The sequence below is a fragment of the Coregonus clupeaformis genome, chromosome 31 (genome assembly GCF_020615455.1).
Source record: "Coregonus clupeaformis isolate EN_2021a chromosome 31, ASM2061545v1, whole genome shotgun sequence".
NCBI classification, from domain to species: Eukaryota; Metazoa; Chordata; class Actinopteri; order Salmoniformes; family Salmonidae; genus Coregonus; species Coregonus clupeaformis.
Window position 1 is genome coordinate 19,476,017 of NC_059222.1, and position 27,288 is coordinate 19,503,304.

Below are 27,288 nucleotides of genomic sequence, written 5' to 3' on the forward strand. Positions count from 1 at the left end.
GGTGCTTTGCTGGTGACACTGTCTGTGATTTATTTAGATTTCAAGGCACACTTAACCAGCATGGCTACTACAGCATTCTGCAGCGACACGCCATCACATTTGGTTTGGGCTTAGTGGGACTATGATTTGTTTTTCAACAGGACAATGACCCAACACACCTCCAGGCTGTGTAAGGGCTATTTACCAAGAAGGAGAGTGATGGAGTGCTGCATCAGATGACCTGGCCTCCACAATCCCCCGACCTCAACCAAATTGAGATAGTTTGGGATGAGTCGGACCGTAGAGTGAAGGATAAGCAGCCAACAAGCGCTCAGCATATGTGGGAACTCCTTCAAGACTGTTGGAAAAGCATTCCAGGTGAAGCTGGTTGAGAGAATGCCAAGAGTGTGCAAAGCTGTCATCAAGGCAAAGGGTGGCTATTTGAGGTATATATTTTGATTTGTTTAACACTTTTTCGGTTACTACATGATTCCATATGTGTTATTTCATAGTTTTGATGTCTTCACTATTATTCTACAATGTAGAAAATTGTAAAAATAAAGAAAACCCCTAAAGAAAACTTTTGACCGGTATTTTTCGACGAACCAGCAGCATTGAGATCTCCCAATACAAATTAGTTTAGGTGATCTTTGACATGTATTTCTATATCTCACTTCTATTAGTGAAGAGTCAGAGACCACACTCTGTAATATGCAGTGAGATGAGAACATGGCAACGAAAGTGAAAGTTGGAATGGAATTTGTTAAAAAAACTAAAATAACTTGGCTTGCATGTTCTTATCATCCTATGTCCTATGGTGAATAAAATGAATAATTGTAATATGATTTATATGATGAAATTCAATACATATATTCGTATAAACACTCTTACATGAGGTTGGAATAGCCCTGCCAAAATAGATTAGGCCTAATATCTGGTCGGTTCTCATGCTAAAAAGCCTGCAAAATGCCATTGTCCTTTCCCGCAAAACACAGCCTCTCCATATCAAAGATACATTCACATCACATTAAATACACTCCTAACGGTCTTGTTCATAAGCTCATAACAATGTCATTAGGTTGATTCTCTATTAGCATGCAAACACGCAACTATGCTTGCGTGATTGACAAAGAACAACACAAATAATTCCATCAGTGTATGCATCAGTGTTAGCTACAGTACAGCCAGAGTCATTGTGGTTCATGGTCAAAGAAGGAGATTAGAGGTGTCTGCAGGCATGTTTCCACACACACACACACACTCACACGCACACACGCACACACACACACTCTGTGTCCCTGTGACCTGTCAATGGCAGGCTGGGCTAATGAGTGCCTCCACGTCTCCCAGCCAGCCGGACAGCCTCTCTCCATCTCTCTCTCTCCCCTCTCTCCCTCTCCCCTCCCTCTCTCTCTAGCCATCTGACCTATGAAGTGTCACTGTGGGCGAGCTCAAAGCCAAGCGCCCGTGAAGCTAACCTTGGTTATTTAATTCCCCTGTCTCCTCCTCTCCGTCGCTTTGCCCAGTGTGTGTGTGCATGTGTGTGTGTCTTCATCCACCTCATTATAACTGGGAGGTTATGTGAACTTATGTCAGTATGCAGTGTCCTCTCCTCTGCCCCAACAGGGCTGCATGATGCCAGCAGGAAATGTCTCTCTTCATATCACAGTACGTTATTCAATGTTAACGTAGCCCACTAGGTTCTCTTTGTGATCTCCATTACATAACATTATACCAGCCACACTGGTTCTATAGTACTTAATCTCCTTGTTCCTATATCAACTGTCTTACAGAACATAACACTCCATTTGTATTGTTCAATTTGTTAGAATATTGTAAACGTTTGCAGAACATCTCTTTGAACCGACACAAATATTATAACCTTCTCCACACTAACTGGGATGTGAAGCCTATGTAGGATTTTGGTGTTTGTCCCATTTTGTGAATTCTTGGTTGGTGAGCGGACCCCAGACCTCACAACCATAAAGGGCAATGGGTTCTATAACTGATTCAAGTATTTTTAGCCAGATCCTAATTGGGATGTCAAATTTTATGTTCCTTTTGTTGGCATAGAAGGCCCTTCTTGCCTTGTCTCTCAGATCGTTCACAGCTTTGTGGAAGTTACCTGTGGCGCTGATGTTTAGGCCAAGGTATGTATCGTTTTTTGTGTGCTCTAGGGCAACGGTGTCTAGGTGGAATTTGTATTTGTGGTCCTGGCAACTGGACCTTTTTTTGGAACACCATTATTTTTGTCTTACTGAGAAGGATGAAAAATAAAGAGATGGCAGGAGGGAGAGACTGAGAGGAGGAGGGAGACACTGAGAGGAGGAGGGAGACACTGAGAGGAGGAGGGAGAGACTGAGAGGAGGAGGGAGAGACTGAGAGGAGGAGGAAGAGACTGAGAGGAGGAGGAAGAGACTGAGAGGAGGAGGGAGAGACTGAGAGGAGGAGGGAGAGACTGAGAGGAGGAGGGACTGAGAGGAGGAGGGAGAGACTGAGAGGAGGAGGGAGAGACTGAGAGGAGGAGGGAGACACTGAGAGGAGGAGGGACTGAGAGGAGGAGGGAGAGACTGAGAGGAGGAGGGAGAGACTGAGAGGAGGAGGGAGACACTGAGAGGAGGAGGGAGACACTGAGAGGAGGAGGGACTGAGAGGAGGAGGGAGAGACTGAGAGAAGGAGGGAGAGACTGAGAGGAGGAGGGAGACACTGAGAGGAGGAGGGAGACACAGAGGAGGAGGGACTGAGAGGAGGAGGGAGAGACTGAGAGGAGGAGGGAGAGACTGAGAGGAGGAGGGAGACACTGAGAGGAGGAGGGAGACACTGAGAGGAGGAGGGACTGAGAGGAGGAGGGAGAGACTGAGAGGAGGAGGGAGAGACTGAGAGGAGGAGGGAGACACTGAGAGGAGGAGGGAGAGACTGAGAGGAGGAGGGAGACACTGAGAGGAGGAGGGAGACACTGAGAGGAGGAGGGAGACACTGAGAGGAGGAGGGAGACACTGAGAGGAGGAGGGACTGAGAGGAGGAGGGAGAGACTGAGAGGAGGAGGGAGAGACTGAGAGGAGGAGGGAGACACTGAGAGGAGGAGGGAGACACAGAGGAGGAGGGACTGAGAGGAGGAGGGAGAGACTGAGAGGAGGAGGGAGAGACTGAGAGGAGGAGGAAGAGACTGAGAGGAGGAGGGACTGAGAGGAGGAGGGAGAGACTGAGAGGAGGAGGGAGAGACTGAGAGGAGGAGGGACTGAGAGGAGGAGGGAGAGACTGAGAGGAGGAGGGAGAGACTGAGAGGAGGAGGGAGACACTGAGAGGAGGAGGGAGACACTGAGAGGAGGAGGGACTGAGAGGAGGAGGGAGAGACTGAGAGGAGGAGGGAGAGACTGAGAGGAGGAGGAAGAGACTGAGGAGGAGGGAGAGACTGAGAGGAGGAGGGAGAGACTGTGAGGAGGAGGAAGAGACTGAGAGGAGGAGGGAGAGACTGTGAGGAGGAGGGAGACACTGAGAGGAGGAGGGACTGAGAGGAGGAGGAAGAGAAAGAAAGCTACTGCAGTGGATGAAAATCACAATGTTGGCCCTTAGTTGCACAGATGGGGTGGAGGAGAGGAGAAATAAATAACTACTCTTCAGAAGCGAGGAGGCTTTAACTGTTACTCCTACATTTCATTCAAATTCTTTTTTTCTTCTATTCTACTTCAGGCAAATGGGTAAATATTGTATAACATTAAATCTTTGCCTCAGGTTATTCTCCACACACGACACCCACATTGCTATAAAAGCAGAACGACGCTCTCAGAACTGCAATGGATGCATCCCAAATGAAACCCTATTCCCTTTATAGTGCACTACTTTCGACCAGGGCTCTGGAAAAACTAGTGCACTATATAGGGAATAGGGTGCCATTTAGGACGAACCCAATGTGTCCTCGGTAGTAGTATCTGAGTATAACACACAGAACATCCCATAATAACCATACTGTCCCTTCAATTCCAAGCCCTCCCTCACAGGGATTTGTGGCGTCTAGCTCAAATAAAACAAATCATTTTATCAGTCATCCCTTTGGTCATACTAACAACCCCACCCCCTTCTCCTCCAAACAAACTGACTTGAAAATTACCAACAGAAAGTCCGCAACATGGGTGACAATTTTTGTAATGGGAGCCTATTCAATGATGATTCATAAACCTAATGCCACTGCCATTGTCTTCCATAAAACATGTGCACAAATTAATCTGATCGATAGTGGTTGCATCCCAAATGGCACCCCACTCCCTACAGTGTGTACTATGGGCTCTGGTCAAATGTAGTGCACTATATAAGAGAATAGTGTGCCATTTGGGACACACTGCTGTCACATTTCGCCACACTGTGATTCATGACACTTTTAATCAGAGTCGGAGAGGCATCAGTCTCTCCCCCACCACTGTATGTCTAGCTGCTTCCCAAATGATACCCTATTCCCTATATAGTGCACCACTATTGACCAGGGCACATAGGGACGCAGGCTCTGTCTGTCACTGTTGTAAACTGACACTTTGTCTGTGACTAAAGATGGGACGAGGCTATTTATAAAAGCAGGGATGGGATGATATCTGTACACAACCAAAGAGGTTAACGTGGATATGGTTTATTATGACAACACCAAGTGCTTAATTATCTAGGTTGGGCTCTGCATCAAGAGGGGAGTGTGTGTGTGTGTGTGTGTGTGTGTGTGTGTGTGTGTGTGTGTGTGTGTGTGTGTGTGTGTGTGTGTGTGTGTGTGTGTGTGTGTGTGTGTGTGTGTGTGTGTGTGTGTGTGTGTGTGTGTGTGTGTGTGTGTGTGTGTTTGTGTGTGTGTGTGTGTGTGGTGATTGAGTCATATGCATATGAAAATATGAGTCATGGCCTTCATGTTTTGAAGTTCGTGTTTTGAAATACTGTAGAGTTATTGTTCTGTTATGCAATGCATGATTCATGTGGTATGCATGATGTTTTTAAGGTATGGAGATTTTAGCTGAAAGAGGAATTTGACAATAGAGAGAGAGAGGGTGTGAGAGAGAGAGAGAGAGTGTTGCCACAAGAAAAGGGCAACCAGTGAAGAACAAACACCATTGTAAATACAACCCATATTTATGTTTATTTATTTTCCCATTTGTACTTTAACTATTTGCACATTGTTACAACACTGTATATATACATAATATGACATTTGAAATGTCTTTATTCTTTTGAAACTTCTGAGTGTAATGTTTACTGTTAATATTGATTGTTTATTTCACTTTTGTTTACTATCTACTTCACTTGCTTTGGCAATGTTAACACACGTTTCCCATGCCAATAAAGCCCTTAAATTAAATTAAATTGAGAGAGAGAGAGAGAGAGAGAGAGAGAGAGAGAGAGAGAGAGAGAGAGAGAGAGAGAGAGAGAGAGAGAGAGAAAGAGAGAAAGAGAGAAAGAGAGGAAGAGAGAGAGAGGGAGACGACAAGTGCCCCTTTTAAAGACTGGTTTTGTCCCTCAGCGGTGCACTATATAAGGGAATAGGGTGCCATTTGGGACACACTGCTGTCACATTTCGCCACACTGTGATTCATGACACTTTTAACCCGAGTCGGAGAGGCATCAGTCTCTCCCCCACCACTGTATGTCTAGCTGCTTCCCAAATGATACCCTATTCCCTATATAGTGCACCACTTTTGACCAGGGCACATAGGGACGCAGGCTCTCTCTGTTACTGTTGTAAACTGACACTTTGTCTGTGACTAAAGATGGGACGAGGCTATTTATGAAAGCAGGGATGGGATGATATGAGACAAATTGTCGCTAGCCAGGTGGATATTCCAGGGCAGGGAGACTGGATTGGAAATGGACTATTCCATTTTCTCACACGGAGCCTCGCCATTTCCCTGCATGCCTCATTGCAAACACATTCACTTTCTTGGCCTTTACAACAACAAAAAAACCAGAGGAAATGGTTTCAACAGCGTACAGATTTCAATATCAATATCAATGTCTAACTACTCTCCAAACAACTGTTTACATGATTAGGCTATTCAAATTATAGTTTGAAATTAAGTTGAAATTATAATGACAGGATAAAATCCCTTGAGATGCCGTGGATTATCAAGACGTCATGTATAGGTTTGAATTGAATTACAGCATTGTACTGGCAAGAGGAAAGAGCAACAAAAAGATTCCTAAAAGCATGATTGGCACCTCTGCCTACTGCTCAGTATGTCTTATATGGCACAGTGAACAGCCAGGCCAAGAGTCATAGACAGGCTGATGAATATGTATTACTACTCCACTCTGTGAGTCATTCAGCATGAAATTAATCACTCTCTTCTCTCTCTCCCTCCCTCTCTCTCTCTCTCTCTCTCTCTCTCTCTCTCTCTCTCTCTCTCTCTCTCTCTCTCTCTCTCTCTCTCTCTCTCTCTCTCTCTCTCTCTCTCTCTCTCTCTCTCTCTCTCTCTCTCCCTCTCTCTCTCTCTCTCTCTCTCTCTCTCTCTCTCTCTCTCTCTCTCTCTCTCTCTCTCTCTCTCTCTCTCTCTCTCTCCAGTTCAAATAAATAAGGTTGTTGTCATACAGTATAAGTGGGCATAGCAGGAAAAAATTCAACTAAAACAAAAGTCACAGAATGTCTCTTTGTAAGCAATTTGTCTCAGTCATCCGCTACACCAGTAATTAAAGCTTCTGAATAGTTATCTGTTAAACATCACTAATGCAAACCACAAGCTGCATAATGAAAATGGATCCTGCAGCAGTATACGCGTTGTTTGATTACAAATATCCAATTGACAACATCAAAGTTAGTATGCTATTTTACCCACCAAGAAATAAGACCGGCTGAAGGTGCATTCCAACAGTGTTTATGGTATCATTCCAGTCGCCGAAGGATCATAAAATAAGACCTTGTAATGTACTGTACATACAAAGAAAGACCAGATTGTAGTTTTTCTTTAAAGTCAAGGCACTGTTTCTACAATCGAAAAGCCAGGAAGAAAAATAAAAAAAGGAAGGGAGGGAAGGAAGGAAGGAGAACATTTGAAATAAATAAATGAAGAGACATGCAGAAAGGATGGAGGGTGGATGATGGATTCCTATCCTATCCTTGTAAGTTTCTCTCTTTTATCAGTTTTCTGCTCAGATTCTTCATTCATTCCTTTATTTTCAGGCCAGTCTCACAGTGTGAGTCACAAATGGCACCCTATTCCTATGCGGCTCTGGTCAAAAGTAGTGCACCACATAGGGGATACGGTGCCATTTTGAATGCAGAACAGCCATCGACCAGGATTATTGATCCACACCAGATCTCCTTCCAGCCCTAGCTAGGGAGAGCCAGCTGAGCCGCTCTCATAACGATCCAACTCCAACCCTTTATTTATTTTGACCTCTCTCTCTCTCTCTCTCTCTCTCTCTCTCTCTCTCTCTCTCTCTCTCTCTCTCTCTCTCTCTCTCTCTCTCTCTCTCTCTCTCTCTCTCTCTCTCTCTCTCTCTCTCTCTGAGGAGAGGAATTTACATGCTTGTCATCACCTTACAATACATATATTTTAAAAGGGGGGCCTTCAAAAATAGTCATTCAAACTTTGTGCTGAAAACTGTGTAGGGATAATCCCACACTGAGCAATATGAAAGATTGGCTGGAGTTAAAATGGAGCTAATTTAGCTAGTGCCGGTCTTAAGGGTGTGTGTGTGTGTGTATATGTGTGTGTGTGTGTGTGTGCATGCAAATGGCTGAATGGGATAAGGAGAGATATGGATACATGTTACTACTTATCAAATAAAGAGATCTTGGCAATTTGATCGTTATCAGAGAACATACCACTACTATCGGATCTATGAATTGTTGAGTTGTAGAGAGGTACTACAGCCTGAATGCCTCAGACAATCAAAGACTGATCAAGTTGTAGCTACAAATAAAAAAGGTGAAAACACACAATTCTCTATTGAATAAAATCAAAGTAAAGGAAACAAAAAGGGGTTTCACATTAAAGGACAGACAAAGATGGCTGTGAGAGCTTCGACAACAGCATATAGCTTTGTGTCGATAATCTAATCTCCCTTTCTCGCCCTCTTTCTCAGCCCTTAAACGACTCTCTCTGTCGCTTGTGTGTTTTCCACCATGTCTGCCTCCCTCTGCCCGCCACCCTTCTTCCCCCGCTTCCCCCTCAGTGGCAGAAGCTGTGGTAATGTCTGCCTCCCCCTGCCTCCTCTCTGCCTCCCCCTGCCTCCCTGTGCCTTCTCTCAGCAGCAGAAGCGGTAATGTTACTAATCTGTGGAGGCTGAGTGCCGGTTTGTCAATCCACCGTGTCAGACACACAAATTTCTCTCCAGGTAAATACAGGGCCCTTTCTCTTTCAGCACCACTCCAAGAGTCAGTATTCTCTCTCTCTCTCTCTCTCTCTCTCTCTCTCTCTCTCTCTCTCTCTCTCTCTCTCTCTCTCTCTCTCTCTCTCTCTCTCTCTCTCTCTCTCTCTCTCTCTCTCTCTCTCTCTCTCTCTCTCTCTCTCTCTCTCTCTCTCTCTCTCTCTCTCAGCAATCCAAGATAGTCTCTCTTCCCTCTCACTATCTCAACTGCAGTGTTTAACACCACCTCTGAATCCATCACTGTGACCTATCAAATAAAAATGCCTTGTTTGAGAGAAACAGTGCTCTGGTTATGGAGCCTACCTGGGCCAGGTAGTGGGGCTCATGGGGTTCAGGAGCACTGATGGCATCACACTTACAGTGGTCAAAATAGTCACATACTTTAGCCAGTTGGGAAAAGGCCAGTTTACATTTTACATTTTTACATTTATTTTTTTATTATTTATTTTTTTGTCATTTAGGAGACACTCTTATCCAGAGCGACTTACAGTTAGTGAGTGCATACATTTTCATTTTCATTTCAGTTTGCTATCAAACACATCCCAAAATGGATTGTGTAAAACCACAAAACTATTCTCTATTACAGATCAGATCTCTTTCACATTAAGAAGATAAGAGAGGTTGAGAGAGAGAATGAGAGAGAGAGAGAGAGAGAGAGAGAGAGAGAGAGAGAGAGAGAGAGAGAGAGAGAGAGAGAGAGAGAGAGAGAGAGAGAGAGAGAGAGAGAGAGAGAGAGAGAGAGAGAGAGAGAGAGAGAGAGAGAGAGAGAGAGAGAGAGAGAGAGAGAGAAAGAGGAGAGAGAGGAGAAAGAGGGAGGGAGGGATAAAAAAGTATAATAAGAGAGAGAGATGGAAGGGTGAGAGGGGGAAATTATGAATCTTCCTAAGGAAAGTGACGAGTGGCAGGAAATGCATTCCCAGGGTTAGCTACCTCTAGTTGAGCCATCCTATACCTCAAACGTAGTGCACTACTGTACATATGGAATAGGGTGCCATTTTAGAAGCAGCTGCGAGATTATGTGGCCTTTTCTGCTTTGCTGCCGTCCTCTGCTTCCTGCTAACATCAGAATACATTTGAGTCCCTCCTGAAGGTACAGAGACTAACAGCATAACACACACACACACACCCACTCACACACACACAATCTTACTGAAATATACTTAAGCCTCATCTTTTTTCTGTCAACAGGTGTAATATCTTAGACATAGTTCTACTCTTTTATGAAGCTAACAATATGTGTCAACTACAATGCACATCATTAAAATCTATTTTAAAAGTCTTACAATACATGTTTTTTTTTTAATGCAAGTCCAGTGTTTCTCCTAGGATTGGTGTGGTCTAACCCACAATTTTAGAGGCCCTCCTTTTGAATGCAGATACATTTTTTTGCTGTTTTACAGCTAGTTTTCTGCAATTCTACACATTTCCTGGAATTCTACACATTTTGCCATGGGGGTAGGGAGAACATTTAACAGTTTTAAAGCTAATTTCCTGCAATTCTACACATTTTGCCTTGGCTTATGTTGTGTTATTATGCTATCTGAGTGTCTCAAACATTATAACAAAATCAATGGGGGCCTAAGACATGACATTTGGGGAATTTAAGATTCCCCCTGACTGTGTAGTTTTAGTTAGTTCTCAAAGATGATCTTATTTAAAAAGCACATACAGTGGGGAGAACAAGTATTTTATACACTGCCGATTTTGCAGGTTTTCCTACTTACAAAGCATGTAGAGGTCTGTAATTTTTATCATAGGTACACTTCAACTGTGAGAGACAGAATCTAAAACAAAAATCCAGAAAATCACATTGTATGATTTTTAAGTAATTAATTTGCATTTTATTGCAGGACATAAGTATTTGATACATCAGAAAAGCAGAACTTAATATTTGGTACTGAAACCTTAGTTTGCAATTACAGAGATCATACGTTTCCTGTAGGTCTTGACCAGGTTTGCAAACACTGCAGCAGGGATTTTGGCCCACTCCTCCATACATACCTTCTCCAGATCCTTCAGGTTTCGGGCTGTCGCTGGGCAATATAGACTTTCAGCTCCCTCCAAAGATTTTCTATTGGGTTCAGGTCTGGAGACTGGCTAGGCCACTCCAGGACCTTGAGATGCTTCTTACTGAGCCACTCCATAGTTGCCCTGGCTGTGTGTTTTGGGTCGTTGTCATGCTGGAAGACCCAGCCACGACCCATCTTCAATGCTCTTACTGAGGAAAGGAGGTTGTTGGCCAAGATCTCGCGATACATGGCCCCATCCATCCTCCCCTCAATACGGTGCAGTCGTCCTGTCCCCTTTGCAGAAAAGCATCCCCAAAGAATGATGTTTCCACCTCCATGCTTCACGGTTGGGATGGTGTTCTTGGGGTTGTACTCATCCTTCTTCTTCCTCCAAACACGGCGAGTGGAGTTTAGACCTAAAAGCTCTATTTTTGTCTCATCAGACCACATGACCTTCTCCCATTCCTCCTCTGGATCATACAGATGGTCATTGGCAAACTTCAGATGGGCCTGGACATGCGCTGGCTTGAGCAGGGGGACCTTGCGTGCGCTGCAGGATTTTAATCCATGACGGCGTAGTGTGTTACTAATGGTTTTCTTTGAGACTGTGGTCCCAGCTCTCTTCAGGTCATTGACCAGGTCCTGCCGTGTAGTTCTGGGCTGATCCCTTACCTTCCTCATGATCATTGATGCCCCACGAGGTGAGATCTTGCATGGAGCCCCAGACCGAGGGTGATTGACCGTCATCTTGAACTTCTTCCATTTTCTAATAATTGCGGCAACAGTTGTTACCTTCTCACCAAGCTGCTTGCCTATTGTCCTGTAGCCCATCCCAGCCTTGTGCAGGTCTACAATTTTATCCCTGATGTCCTTACACAGCTCTCTGGTCTTGGCCATTGTGGAGAGGTTGGAGTCTGTTTGATTGAGTGTGTGGACAGGTGTCTTTTATACAGGTAACAAGTTCAAACAGGTGCAGTTAATACAGGTAATGAGTGGAGAACAGGAGGGCTTCTTAAATAAAAACTAACAGGTCTGTGAGAGCCGGAATTCTTACTGGTTGGTAGGTGATCAAATACTTATGTCATGCAATAAAATGCAAATGAATTACTTAAAAATCATATAATGTGATTTTCTGGATTACAGACCTCTACATGCTTTGTAAGTAGGAAAACCTGAAAAATCGGCAGTGTATCAAATACTTGTTCTCCCCACTGTAGTTCCATTACCTTTTTTACATTACTTTATATCTAGTTTTAGTCATTTAAGTTTACACTGAAAATGTTTTATCATCCTGAAAATGATTTTCTTTGAATGGCGGCAATGATTTAGCGGCAACGATTTAGCAGTGGCGACGCTCCCATCATTGCTAAATGAATATAGAAGAAACACTAAAGTCTTATAAAATAATCCATCTAAATAAGATATTGATATCTAAGTTAACCTTAATGAGATCTGATCTATTGGATGTTTCCTTTGAAAGGGTTAAAACTTTGAGATTGATTGTTATCCATTGAGATGCTGGGGCAGGGTCCTCAGAGGCCTGTCGACTGACAATCTTTCAGGTTTCAAATATGAAAGTACAATGGAGAGAGTAGTTGTCAATTCAGCTCATGTGGGGCGGCATTGTGTTACCTGTCAGATCGAGAACACAGCAACACCTTTGAGGAGTGGCATGTTGACATGCTAGTCCGCATAATCCCTCCAGAACACGGAAGACTAGTTGTGGATGTGGCGCTCCACCACCATGCAAGTGAGAGGTTCATGTGTCCTTCATACACACATGGGTAACTTCAGAGACATTTCAGCTTATAGAATCCATTGTGTTTGTCTCTGACTTTGATCGCTTGGGGGAATACAGTTTCAAAGTGTCAAGACCACTGCTGTTTTCAGCCAGAGCACTAAAAACGAACTCTCACTTCAGAGGCCAACTCTCCAGTTTCCACGTTGTATACACTTTTGCACACGGTATCCTCTTCGACCTTAATAAGAAAAGGCAAGCCAAGGAAAATATAGAGTGAGGTTTAAGGATTCTTTTGAGAGCATACAGCTACTGCAACAAGGACCTTCAAGAAAAAAGGGATACTTAAACCAAGCCATGGTCCTTGATGACAAGTGTAATCCTCACCAGCAAGCCGCTGTGCAGAACCATATAATTGAGGCAAAGCTTTCGAACAAATTTCACAGTGTCTGAGTCCCAAAAGACACACTATGTCCTATATAGTGCTTACTTTTGACCGGGTCACATAGGCTCTGGTCAAATGTAGTGCACTACATACGGAACAGGGTGCCATTTGGGACACCACAAGTAAAAAGTTGAGGGTTTTTGTTTAATCACTCCAACGGATTTTGACTCAAATGGACAGTGTCATGACTTGCCCTCATGGGCTGAGGATCAAAGATGCCGGCTAGGCAAAGGTTTTAACACCCCCTTTCCTCGGGGCCAGTTTTATGACCGGTTGTAAATTCCTTGCAGAAACTATATTTTCCGTGCCATGCTGTATTGGGAGAGGGAATTTCCCTGTGAGACAAAGGAAGTCTTCCCGCCAAGACTACAACATCCAAAAGTGGATAATGAAACAATATTCCTACTTAAAAGAATGTGGGAAATGGTCGGTGGCGACTTAAAGAACAATCATGTCAAATTTGTTACTATGTTGTGATGTCATTAAAGACGGTGGAACAACATACTGTATCTCTGGGGGTGTACACTTCCCAGTTATGAGGATTACATCTAATTGTTGTATAAAATTAATGATTAAGTATAATAAAAAAGATCTCTGGTGGGCAAACCAGAATCCTACATCATCAACTCAACTATCGAGAACAGCTACGCGTAAATACATGTTGCATTTCTAATCTGAATGAGCGTTTAGTGGGAATTTAAGCATTTGTATTTCTGTGAGCGTAGTTTCCAAAGTAACCACGATAGTTTGAATCTCTGTCTCTCCTTCCACTCTGACCCTCCTTCAACCCAAATAAAATCAAATCAATTGAAATTGTATTCGTCACATGCGCCGATTACAACAGGTGTAGACCTTACAGTGAAATGCTTACTTACAAGCTCTTAACCAACAATGCAGTTTTAAGAAAGAATACCAAAACAAATCACAAAACAATACAATATAAAATAATACAAAATAAAAGTAACAAATAATTAAAGAGCAGCAGTAAAAATAACAATAGCGACAGGGGGTACCGGTACTGAGTCAATGTGCGGGGGCACCGGTTAGTCGTGGTAATTGAGGTAATATGTACATTTAGTTAGAGTTATTAAAGTGACGTAGATAATACACAGAGAGTAGCAGCAGCATAAAAGAGGGGGGAGGGGGGGGGGGGCAATGCAAATAGTCTGGGTAGCCATTTGATTAGATGTTCTGGAGTCTTATGGCTTGTGGGTAGAAGCTTTTTAGAAACCTCTTGGACCTAGACTTGGCACTCCAGTACCGCTTGCCGTGCAGTCACACAGAGAATAGTCTATGACTAGGGTGGCTGGAGTCTTTGACCATTTTTAGGCCTTCCTCTGACACCGCCTGGTATAGAGTTCCTGGATGGCAGGAAGCTTGGCCCCAGTGATGTACTGGGCCATACGCACTACCTTCTGTAGTGCCTTGCGGTCCGAGGCCGAGCAGTTGCCATACCAGGCAGTGATGCAACCAGTCAGGATGCTCTCGATGGTGAAGCTGTAGAACATTTTGAGGATCTGAGGACCCATGCCAAATCTTTTCAGTCTCCTTAGGGGGAATAGGTTTTGTCGTGCCCTCTTCACGACTCTCTTGGTGTGCTTGGACCATGTTAGTGTGTTGGTGAGTTGGACACCAAGGAACTGGAAGCTCTCAACCTGCTCCTCTACAGCCCCTTCGATGAGAATGGGGGCGTGCTCGGTCCTCTTCTTTTTCCTGTAGTCCACAATCATCTCCTTTGTCTTGACCACGTTGAGGGATAGGTTGTTGTCCTGGCACCACATGGCCAGGTCTCTGACCTCCTCCCTATAGGCTGCCTCGTCGTTGTCGGTGATCAGGCCTACCACTGTTATGTCATCGGCAAACTTAATGATAGTGTTGGAGTTGTGCCTGGCCATGCAGTCATGAGTGAACAAGGAGTACAGGAGGGGACTTAGCACGCACCCCTGAGAGAACATACACCAAAGACACGAGTTGGGAAGGACGATCCCTCTTAGACAACCACTGGTACATCTGAAGTATCAATCCTAACCACAACTACGACCAGAAACTATACCAAGGACATTGGGATCTCTGGTGGGCAAACCAGAGTCCTACATCCTCAACTCAGCTATCGAGGACAGCTACACGTAAATACATGTTGCATTTCGAATCCGAATGAGCATTTAGTGGAGTTTTAAGCATTTGTATTTCCGTGAGCGTAGTTTCCAAAGTAACCACAATAGTTTGAATCTCTGTCTCTCCCTTCCACTCTGACCCTCCTTCTACCCAAGCATTCATGCTATTGTTAGTCCAGTCCACTATGGACCTGTTTTCATTGTATTACATCAGTAATCAATAACCTATGTGTGTGTGTGTGTGTGTGTGTGTGTGTGTGTGTGTGTGTGTGTGTGTGTGTGTGTGTGTGTTTGTATTGTGTTATTATTTAGTTAGTTAGTAAATAAATAATTAAGCCAATTTGTGTATTGCTGATTTATCAATAAGGTTAGGGTTCTTGTAGGTTCAAGGACTATGCAACGTTCAGAATGAGACTGATAAGAGGTAATTATTTGATAAGTGACTGTTATCGATATATAACATATATATCTTCTAAGAGTTTAATTTGGGAGATGGTAACTCGTTAAACAACGTCTTCCGTGGTGCCCCAAATTCCTAATGAGTTAATTGTTACATGATTAATTTAATCGAGTGACAATTAAACATAGTTAGGTGATTCGATAAATAACAGTCATACATTAAAGTAAATCACGTCACGACAACAGGCCGACTGAAAGGTTATAACTGCTAAATGCCTTTACTATGCCAATGAGGTCGTGAATATTCTGAAATATATAGTCAGTTACAGTTTCGTAGTTTCTATATCACATTTAATGTGCTCATGAACTGCATCGAATGTAAGAACTCAGTCTCAAAATATAAGGGCGGTAGCAAGAAAGCCACATAATATAGAGGTTGGCAAAGTACACAGTTCCTAGTTTCTCCAGTTATATTAATGTTGAGAAGCCGGTTGAGAGAAGACATGTGTGGCATATTGGATATAGAAGGTCATAGGTCATGATTCTGGGAGACACAGAGTTTTCAGCCACCATTCTACAGCAACATTCCATACCAGAACTACACACACATTGCATACCAGCATTTCATTCCTCTCCATAGCCACATACAATGAGTGTACAAAACTGCTCTTTCCATGACATAGACTGACCAGATGAATCCAGGTGAAAGCTGTGATCCCTGGGGAGGCAGGTAGCCTAGTGGGTAAGCGCGTTAGGCCAGTAACAGAAAGGTCACTGGTTCAAATCCCTGAACCGTTAGGTAAAAATCTGCTGCCGTTCTCTTGAGCAAGGCACTTAAACCTAATTGCTCCTGTAAGTTGGGGGGGATGCAACTCAATACTAGGAAGGTGTTGTGTATATCGCATTGATTTTGGATTCCATCGACATACCACCTTACGCATAGACTCAATCTCCTCTTCTCTCTCACTATAGTCAAGGCTTGCCTTTGAAAACAAGTTGTGAGTCTTTAGATTAAAAAAGAGAAATCTAAAACAAAAGCAGTTTCAGCTAAATAAAATAGGTTAACTGCGACGAGATCAGAATTCTCTGTGTTGTTCTGGTTTCTAGCTCTTTGTTCAGAATCCATTATATTGGCTGCCAGGCTCAAGAAACATCTACAAATTAAATCTTATCTTCACCTGGCAACATGGTCTCATTAGAATACGTCAAAATAGTGACATTGTAGTTCCAGGATATGTCACACAGATGTAGGATCTTATTTTGAGCGAGTTTGCTACAGCAGGAAATAATCCGGCAGCAACAAGAAAACCATATGCCATGGCCGTCTCAGTCACCAGATCTCAACCCAATTGAACACTTATGGGAGATTCTGTAGTGGTGTCTGAGACATTGTTTTCCACCACCATCACAAAACACCAAATTATGGAATTTATTGTGGAAGGATGGTGACACATCCCTCCAATAGAGTTCCAGACACTTGTAGAATCTATGCCAAGGTGCATTGAAGCTGTTCTGGCTTGTGATGTCCCAACGCCCTATTAAGACACTTTATGTTGGTGTTTCCTTTATTTTGTCAGTTACCTGTATGTGACTGACTAGAAAAAAAGCAGGCCCAATTAAGCAGGATCCAATAGCATTCCAATGGCTCACAAATCCTCCTGTAGCTCAATTGGTAGAGCATGGCGCTTGCAATGCCAGGGTTGTGGGTTCAATTCCCACGGGGGGTCAGTATGAAAAATGTATGCACTCACTAACTGTAACTTGCTCTGGATAAGTGTCTGCTAAATGACATAAATGTAAACTCCTGAGTGGCGCAGTGGTCTAAGGCACTGCATCGCAGTGCTAACTGTGCCACTAGAGATCCTGGTTCGAATCCAGGCTCTGTCGCAGCCAGCCGCGACCGGGAGACTCATGGGCGGCGCACAATTCGTCCAGGGTAGGGGAGGGAATGGCCGGCAGGGATGTAGCTCAGTGGGTTGTGGGTTTGATTCCCACGGGGGGCCAGTATAAAAAAGTAATATGTATTCACTAACTGTAAGTCGCTCAAAATATAGATAAGAGCGTCTGCTAAATGACTAAAATGTAAAAATGTAAACACATACTGCTTGGATCTGACACATCCAATTTGCATACAAACACCTTTGATACAACCCAGTCATTTTGGCACCGACAGAGAAATCAATTTCTGAGGATTTACCTTTCATAATTAAAGAGAGGACATTTCCATTTTCAGAAAAAAAGAAAAAAATCATAACCCTCAAAAGCAATTAGACTAAAAAGTATACTAATTTAGCAAAAGGCCCAGTAATACCTGTAAGCCTGTTATGTGTGCAAGCCTGGCCTGTCTGCCTGCAGGGTTTTTTAAGCTTCACATGGCACTTGGCTGTGATGACAGCTTTTAAATACACTGTCGGTTGGCTGTAGGTGTGCCAGTGGTATTATGACTTATCCTCTTCTTTAGGCTGCGTTCCAATTGGTACTCTATTCCGTATATAGTGCAATACTTTTGATCAGGGTGCCATTTGGGACGCAGATAATGGAAATGAGATTCTCTGATTCTGAGACTCTAAGGGCAGCTTCACCGACACCGGCATCTTAATATATGCACATATTTACATTTATACATCTCAACAATCTATAAAGCTAAACCACACTACCAGAGAGTACAGGAGAAACAAGAGTTGGAGTAATAGGATATTCTCAGAAGCTTTACAAAGTACATTATTACAATGACCATTATAACTGCTAAAGTACCTGAACTGATAATGTAGGGGCCTAGCTAATTGCTGTGCAAACATTTTGTACTAGAGTCATCCGTTTAGATAAAACCAGATGTAAAAGCTGGATCTCTACAGTCACTGCCCTGCTGTATTGTAGCAGCAATTATATCTGGATCTACGAGGAACTTAACCTTTTATACTCATGGGAATTTGCCTATACTGTATGGATAGGGCTAAATTGAAATGTTTCTTACAGAAGAAATATGAAAAGCATAATAACCATGGTAGCAATTGAAAGGGTTTGGAGATAATGGGCAAATTATTAGACCCATGGCGAGTACACAACAGTTCATGTAAACTGAAATGGTCAAAACATATAGATTCAATAGTTGTAAAGATGGGGAGAGGTCTGTCCGTGATAAATACTTTTTTTCCAGCAGGTTCAATTTTTATCATGATTATTGCACAGTCATATGGCTGCAAAGAAGGACCTAGTTAAGCTGCAGCTGGCCCGGAACAGTGCGGTACATCTTGCTCTTCCCTGTAATCAGAGGGCTAATATCAATACTATGCATGCCAGTCTCTCTTGGCTAAGAGTTGAGGAAAGACTGACTGCATCACTTCTTGTTTTTATAAGAAACATTCATGTGTTGAAAATTCCAAATTGTTTGCATAGTCAACTTACACACAGCACTGACACACACACTTACCCCACCAGAATGCCACCAGGGGTCTTTTCACAGTCCCAAAACAAATTAAAGGAAATCTACAGTATTATACAGAGCCATGATTGCATGGAACTCCCTTCCATCTTATATAGTGCAAGTGAACAGCAAACCTGGTTTAAAAAAACAAATAAAGCAACACCTCAAGGCACAACGCCTCTCCCCCATGTGACCTACTTTTTGTGTGTATGTACTGACATGTGTGTGTAACTGATAGATGCACACACACACACACACATACACACACACACAAACACACACGCGCATAATACATGTTAATGTTTTAGATTTACAGTATGTAAATTGTAAAGTATTTTGTCTGTAATGTATTTTTCGGTATGTGTCAGACCCCAGTAAGACTAGCTGTCGCCATTGGCGTCGGCTAATGAGCAGGTTAATAAAATCAAAAGACTGAATCCAAACATTACACTGTTGATTTTATGTGCATTTAACATTTACTGTACTTTCGCCACATTTGTTTATAACGAAATCTGAAAATATTCTGGATACTTTCAGTAACATGATAAAACTACTCCTGGAAAATGTGGGGTAGCTGCAAAATAAGACAAAACAATGACAAGGGTTTGAGTGAGAGGACTACCTGGTCACACACCTCTGCAAAGTGTGCACAGTTCCTAAGCAATTTAAATGCATTTTTATGACTCAAAGAAGAGTTTCAACTACAAGGTACTTTTTTTTTGCTTTCCTAGCTGTGCCGTTTAGGAACTAGAACAAGCACACTTGTAGTTGTTTCATCTTGAACACAACCCTGCATCCCCACCATCACACAATTACTGTTGTTTTTTACGCAATCCAAAAACAGTCCATTATAAATCGCAATCTGGGTCAGGTGGGTATGATTTGAAAGCTTGTTCTATTAACAACATGAATAGCTAAGTTATAAAATACAATCTTACGGTGTTAGGCTTTCACAAGGGAATTCAGAGAAACAGATTGTAATTTTGGTGCGCATAGAAAGGAGTCATGAGTGTATTCAGGTGCATGTGCCCCGGCGGATTTTCTTCACAATAAAAAAACATAGGCTCATTCTGTTCAGAACAACCCAGGCTATGATGCCATGTCATTGTGTAACTGTAAATCAAACATAGTGATCATAAACATTGACACTGTATACAACATGAGTTTTATTATTTGGAAATGTGAAGTGCACATTTGGACTAATTTGTGTTTGGCTTGCTTGTATGACATCAAAGCAGTATTTATTATAATCCTCAACATCTCATCTTTCAAAATACATAGAGCCATCTTCATTTACAGCATTTCCCTCACTCAGACAACAAAGAATGTGCAAATGTTGCTCAATTAGCGGGAGGGATAGGGGCAACTTCTTGTTGCACGCTGTGCTCAAGTTCAAAACAGCTGTCAGTCAAAACCAATACAGAGCTGTGAAGCGCAGAGCCAGAGCTCTGACATCATGTATAGCATGTTACTGTACAGCCACGACGTTCCAATTTAGGAGCTTATTAGTGCCCAAATACAGGTATACGGGTACGAGTGTAAAGGGCTACCAAAATCTAAGTAGACAACCAACAACAATAAGTAAAGGAGAAACAAGAGTGGATAAATAGGACATTGTCAGAAGTTTTAGAAGCTGGTGGAAGTACATTAATAGGGCTTAAATGCTGTGCAAAGGTTTTGTGCTAGTGTCATCAGATTAAATAAAACAAGATAAGGGCTGGATCTTCACAGCCTCATAACCCTGTACTGTAGCAGCAATCATTTGCCTGTTTGCACACCCTATAGGAGACAGAGGACATACTGCATGGTGAAGCCCGGAATTAGACTCAGTGTGTTGTGTTAGTTTTCTGCTACATCAACACTTCTCTCCATCTCTCCCCCCGTGGCTCGCCTTCTGCCACCTCCAGGCTGGAACTGGGTGCATCCCAGATGGTACCCTATTCCCTATATATTCCGTATGGGCCATGGTCAAAATTATTGGACTATAGGGAATAGGGTGTAATTTAGGGCTGGGCGATATATTGAATTAATTTGATTAATTCAAATGTATGTTTTTGCGCGATACTCCAAATGCTGTATTGCAGAATCAAGGTTTTTTGTATTTTTCGTTTTTATGAACGTTTATGTCCGCTTGTTCTCATGCTGTCTTTTTGGTCTCGTCTCATTCGCTCCTTCTGTGCTGTGCACCTTCCCATTTACACCAGAGATCTGTATATAATGATGAGATGCTCATGTCTCCGCCCTAACAATGGGAGTCGTTGTCCCAAAGGCGGGAAGGCAGGCGACAAGCTTAGGATCACAATAAGTGCATAGATACACATTGGGCTTATTTTAAAACCTTTCGCTTTGTCTCTTTCTCCCAAGCCCCTCCACCTACCACTCACAACAACAAAGATGAGAGATCACTTCTTCCTCTCTGACAAACGGTTTCAACTCGCTATTTGCATTTGGTTTGGGACAACAGAATCGGTCATATGGACACGGAAACACATGGAGACATTATTTTACTGTAATAGCGGAGAAGTTAACCTTTTGAACCATACCCTGTGTAATAAATGCTATTTTTATAAATAGCTTATTGCTATTACATTGCTATAACTAATTCCTTTTTTCAAGACAAGTTTTGTCAAGAACTCGAAGGCACATATATTGCAGAAAACATGTTCTGCATTGCACAAGAGGCACATGATGCTGAACACACACACACACTCAGAGACAGAATGCTGACACCAACCTTGCATAGACATTGATAAAACAGGAAACGCCTGACCACAGGGTGTTAGGGTCATTGCTGATTATAGACAACAACATCTCGTGACTCTTGCCACAGATGCACTGACACACATAGACTTACACAAGACAAGATAACTAAACGCACACACCAAATCTCCTACTTTGCTGAACATTCGGAACAAAGGGCCTGAGCTACAGCGCGTAGATCTCCTAGACCCAATCACAGAGGACGACGCTCGAACAGCATGGACCAACCAGAAGACCAGATCTGCCAGACTCAACCTACTTTACTAACTGTATAAAACATATGTGCACTGTGTTTTCGGGGCTCCGTCTGCAAGTTCCATATGAGCTGAAAGAACGAGTCCGTGCACGCTTGTACCAGATATCTTTACTCTGAATAAACTGCCGCTTGTCATACAATTTACCACCTAGTCTGAATCCATCCTTGACCGACTCTCCCTTCTCCATATCCCGTTATCAACACCTGTTTATGTTTCAACTCCTCAAATTTCAAGCAGAGCAGACACTACTAAAACAGATGTACCAATGAACATTCATTCTGGAAAATGTATGCTCAGTTTGTCGCCCACGCGTTACGATACCACGTATCGCTAGCAGCATTTGAGTCAAATAAAGATTGCTATTCTAGCTGTTTAGACTGTGTATAAATGTGCATTAAGCACAAAACAATTATATAAGGAATTGGCAACTCGTTCTCATTCTGAGAAATAAGGTAGGTCACTTGATTTCAACATCTGAACAAAGTGGACAGGCTAGCATGTTGTTCAAACAGTTGGAGACGTACAGAAGGTTGTGTTCATAACAATTCAACTGTTTTGCCTTGTTAGCTGAATTCAGAGCTTGTGAAATTATACCTTGATCCTAGTTGGCTAAACTTTAAATAAAATATTAGCTGGCTACTCACTAGCACGTGGGCTTGTGCTTGAAAGATTGTTTATGAGACGTGTTAATTTTCTATAATGCCTGCTACATTATTAGTGAATGTGCATTATGCATGGTTCTGGTAAAATGTGTAACAAAAATTGCATTTTTATAGACAGACCTGAAAGCCAGATCAGTGGTTATTGCAACAACAAAAAAGGAGGTAAAACTATTTCTATAAAATAATTAAATTATTAGTGGGTCTTATGGTTGTGGAAGGCATATATTCAGCCTAGGTATAATTTCACAAGCTCTGAATTCATAGATTATTGCTGACTGTTTTTAATGCAGTGTATTTGACCTTTAATTGTACAACAAAGCTTATTTAAAGATTATTATTTTAATTTGTTTTAGATATATATCGTGAATCGCCCATATGTTTGAAAAAAATGTAGATTTGAGTTTAAGGCCATATCGCCTAGCCCTAGTGTCATTTGGGATTTAGTGGTGGCGGCATCTGCAGTTGGCACACAATATGCTGCCAAAGGACAGTGTCCAGAGAGCGTATACAGTACATCTCAGTGACGACTCCATGCACACAGCTAGTATCCAGCTAGCCATGCGTATAGCCCATAGTACGTCACACCCTGATGATTTCGGAAACATGCTCTACAGCCATAGACCTACACTATGCTTCTTGACTCGTTGTTTTTAAAATGACTTATCCTGAATAGATTTTCTATATCTGCATAAAGGTGTCAAGATGCCAAGGTGTTGGCCTTACAAACATGTAATGGTATGTGTACCATTACCACGTAAAAACACAATTGAAACACCTTCAACTTGGTTCATGTAAGCAGGATTGAGCTATTACAACCAGACTTGAGCATTGAAAATTGCATCCCATCCTTAGTACAGCTCATCAAACTTTCTAAGTACCATTTCATTCAATTTGTACAGGTAAGAGGGATTCCAATCTTGCAGGACAAATTAAAATGTAGAACAGAATGTGTGCAAGCAATTTCAGAAAATGCTAATTTGACGTATTCAATATCCAGAGAAAAGATAAAGACACTATGGGTGCAAAAAAAGGGAATCATCCAACCTCTATGAATGGCCACACAACCTAAACCACCATTACCAAACAAGACCAACTAAATAGCACTTACCTTAATGAAGTGTAGTATATCTTTGCACTGTTTCCCTCAGGTCAGAGTGATTAAAATAAAATAAAAAATGTGTACTCTCTATGGGTGTTTTAGGATCTAAATCATGTTCAAACATGTACCTAAATGTAAAATAGCAGTGACAAATATTTATGTACTGCAGGTAGTGGATAGATCCAAATCACAGATATCAGAAAATGGTTGCATTCCTCATACAGTGCAGAAGGGAAATGGTTCCTCATACATTTTATGAATTTATACTATAGTTAGTTGTGTCTGTGGATATTGTGTAGACTTACCTGGACAAACAAATTTGATTGACTTTCACTGTATCATGCTAATTTATTTTCACAAACACAACCCTTACCTGGCTTACTTAGACAGAAATGCTACAGTATTACAGGTGATAACATGAGAATAATTAATTGAGAATGCAAATGGTACACTGGAATGGACATACAGTATCACTACAGATACTCATAACTTGTTGAATTATCATGCACGTTTTCCCCCACATATACATTTTCTCACCCACAACCTACATGCTGCTGAGACATCGACATTGTCTTTCATTGATGACTGAAGCCCCCAGGCATGTCACATAACATAATATAACATAATACGTATGGATGAAACAAACAAATCAAACTGTGACTTTCTCTTTAGACCTGCATGTCTTGCTATGAGCCAATGATCCAACTGTTAAGGAATCTAATTAACAAAGCAAAGCTGTTTACCTGGAATGCTCAGTAGGGACCTTCGAAGCCAACCTTCTCCTTCCCTTCGCCCTGGGTAGGAGAGGCAAACGGGCAAAGATCAGAGGTCCACTTACCCTCTGTGGAGAGCGGCACAGCAGCACAGCCAGCCAGGATAAGGTGCTGCCCAGCCCATGGAGTGCCCAGCCCATTGCCCGCTGCCCACGGCACTCTGGTTGGTTAGACATTGGGGCCAGATATAGCCTTCCTCCCACCACACCACACCACCCACCAATACGTTGAACAAGATAAAGCATTACCGGTGGGGGGCTGCACTGGTATCAGGTACCAGCAGTGTGGAGTGGACATCACATGTCCCCCCTTTATGAATGTCATTATGGTTTTCATGCATCAAGCAGAAATGAAACAATCCACTCCTCATAGAAAGGTGTGAGCTGACCGCAAAGTAAGAGCAGCAACCTACCTTGGGTACCGTGACACACATTCATTTTATATAGTAGCAACATAAAACAATGAAATAATGCCAATGACTTTATTTACTTAATGAAATCAGCATATAAGACCACAGCAGACAGCAAACTTCACACAGTCATATGAGTACATTGAGTTTGAGTTTTAAAAAAAAGAGTGGTGAGTACCTTTACTTTTACCTATGATATTTGATGGAATGTTCCATGGTGGAAATTAGTTTCCAGACAAAAGAGGAGAAGAAGAGGAGGGAGAGAGGAAGGAAGGAAAGAAAGACACCCATAAGTGTCATGGTCATACGGACAGACAGGGAAGAACACAGAGAGGGTGCATCTCAAATGGAACCCTATTTCATATAGGGCCCTGTTCAAAAGTATAGGACTATATAGGGAATAGGGTGCCATTTGAGATGCAGGCAGAGAAAACATAGAGAGAGGCACGATGGGGTAAATATAATATCCGAGATGAGGTGAGAGATTGAAGAAAGGATAACATAATGGAATGCTGGTGTGGAATTGAGGTTAAGGAGGGGTGGAGGGGGGGAGGGGGGGGGGGGCAAGGCACAAGTGAGCAATATTTTATTTCCTGCTCTGACTGAGTGGTGCATGCTGGGAGATGAGCATCAGCCAGACTGGCATGGAGAAGATGAGGGAGAGTATGTGTCCCAAATGGCACCCTATTCCCTATGTAGTGCACTACTTTGACCAGGGGGCCCTGTTCAAAAGTAGTGCACTACATAGGGATAGGGTGCCATTTGGGACGCATCAGAGACTGCCTTGGAAATGGAGAGAGGTTGTCAATCATCTAGCTAGTTCACTGTGGCTCACTGACTGGCAGCTAAAGCATTCAAGCAGCAAGGGTAATATAGAGGGGTGTCTGATGTAGCATTTCAACTACCTAGAGTAGAGTTTCCCAAACTCGGTCCTGGTGCCCCCCTGGGTGAACGTTTTTTTTTGTTGCCCTAGCACTACACAGCTGATTCAAATAACCAACTCATCATCAAGCTTTGATTATTTGATTCAGCTGTGTAGCGCTAGAGCAAAAACCAAAGCGTGCACCCAGGGGTGGCCCCAGGACCGAGTTTGGAAAACCCTGACCTAATTGTACATCACAATCATGCATTATCTTTAGCATGTTATGTTTGATTTTGATGATATGATGAAACTGCCAGCCGAATGAGAATGAAGATGGGTTCGAAACACACTGGCAAGAAAGGTAGGCCAGAAATTAACGCAATTTGGTCGAGAAAAAACTAAGAAAACGGATGTGCTGATTTGAGGCGATGAGTCGAGGGAGGTGGGATGAAGACAAAAACATGTGAAAAGTAATTTTTTTTAAAGAAGCAAAGAACGAAACAGAACATCCACTGCAAGGATGAACAAACCAAGCTGCTGAAATGAATGACAGACCAGATCTGAAAAGCAGTTTTAATAGCCCTGAGTACCCCCAGCCAGCAGCAAGAGAACGAGATGCAGCGAAATAAGTCTTTGTATCGACCACAAGGGGAGAGGGGACGGAGGGGGGACAATGGAGGAAAGAGTGGAAAAGGAACCGAACCCATACCTTGGTCGCCCATCATCAAGTGTGCCAGACCTTAAAGGGAAACAAGAGCACAGTCAGCAAAGAGACAGGGGATCACGGGAGAGGCTAAGGGTGCTTCCCAAATGGCACCCTATTCTCTTTATAGTGCACTACTTTTAACCAGAGCCAGTGCACTTTAAAGGGAATAGGGTTGCACTTGGGACGCTACCTAGGTCAAACTGACACACAGGCATCTGTGTCTGGTAGATGCCTGTGGTATTTTGGGAGGTGTTGGGGAGTTGGGGTAAGGGAGAAGGGGGACGGAGAGAGAGGAAAGGGTATAGTCAGACGAGGTTGGGTTAGAGTGATGTGCATGTTTTCAACCAAGAGAGAGGTTGAAATGCGTCATCAGTCAGACTTACTAGAGTTAAATTAAGAGTAATAATTGGAAGTTAGTAGAGGTTCCATTTGTCCAAGAGGGGGATCCTTTCAGAATGCTCAACACAGTCCACCTACTGTACCTACCAACTCCCAAAGCAATGGCCTGACTCCATGTTTAACAAGGTTTTGAGATGTGAATCTCGGTCATTGGATCGACAATTCTCTCCATTCACTTTCAAAGATTCAAACTGAGTATTTGCATGATAATATTGTCAGAGAAATAGATACACATTTGATTGGGTAGGGTCTGGTCATTTTCCCCTCCTTCATGCAATGATTTAAGACACTATTGCAAATAAATACATTATTTGGCTTTAAATTCAGAGTTTGTTCTGTAAAGTTGTATTCAGTTGTTTACTCTGAAACTATTTCCTCCTTGTAAATGGGAACAGACTATTGCATACTTCCCGCAGTTTGCAGAAACCATAAAATGTTTGTTCTACCCCTTCCAAACCATTAACCTATGTAATGTAGTGTATCAACAATAACCTGCAGAAAACTGTTTTCAAACCAGTGGGAGATCCAAGGCACAGTTTGAAAGTATAGTAGTAGCCTAAATACTTACCCACTTCTTAACATACATAGCTCAACTTTTGCCAGAACTTTCACTGATATTCACTGATATGTATCTATGAGAGATTTCAAGAATAATAACAACTGCAATACAGCACCAATATAAGCGAATTTTCCACAATTTCTCATCAGGATGGTGATAATCAGTGTAGTTAACAACAGATAACCTCTCCAGTCCATAATTTCACTATCCCAAACCACACATCTCTCCTGAACCAATGGCCTAGCACATGTTGCAAAAACATCTACCCAGAACCGCAAATGATAAAAGATATAGAGCCAACTTACCATTTCAGTAGCACATTAACAACTTTTCCCCATAACATATATGAGGAGTAATTTA

The 27,288-nt window shown here is 42.5% G+C and overlaps 1 protein-coding gene across 12 annotated transcripts in view; it reads right to left on the reverse strand.

Moving 5' to 3' along the window:
* The window catches only part of LOC121547681 (neurexin-1a), a 558,882-nt gene that overhangs the window by 502,959 nt on the left and 28,635 nt on the right, over nucleotides 1-27,288 (reverse strand). For 6 of the 12 annotated variants that reach the window (XM_041859065.2, XM_041859066.2, XM_041859071.2 and 3 more), the window contains exons 4-6: nucleotides 25,974-26,003; nucleotides 24,581-24,592; nucleotides 23,964-24,014 (exon numbers count right to left, since the gene is read on the reverse strand). In XM_041859065.2, coding sequence (XP_041714999.2) covers nucleotides 23,964-24,014; nucleotides 24,581-24,592; nucleotides 25,974-26,003 — 93 coding nt within the window. The remainder of the gene's footprint in view (nucleotides 1-23,963; nucleotides 24,015-24,580; nucleotides 24,593-25,973; nucleotides 26,004-27,288) is intronic. The other 6 variants (XM_041859073.2, XM_041859072.2, XM_041859069.2 and 3 more) reach the window with 2 other exon arrangements.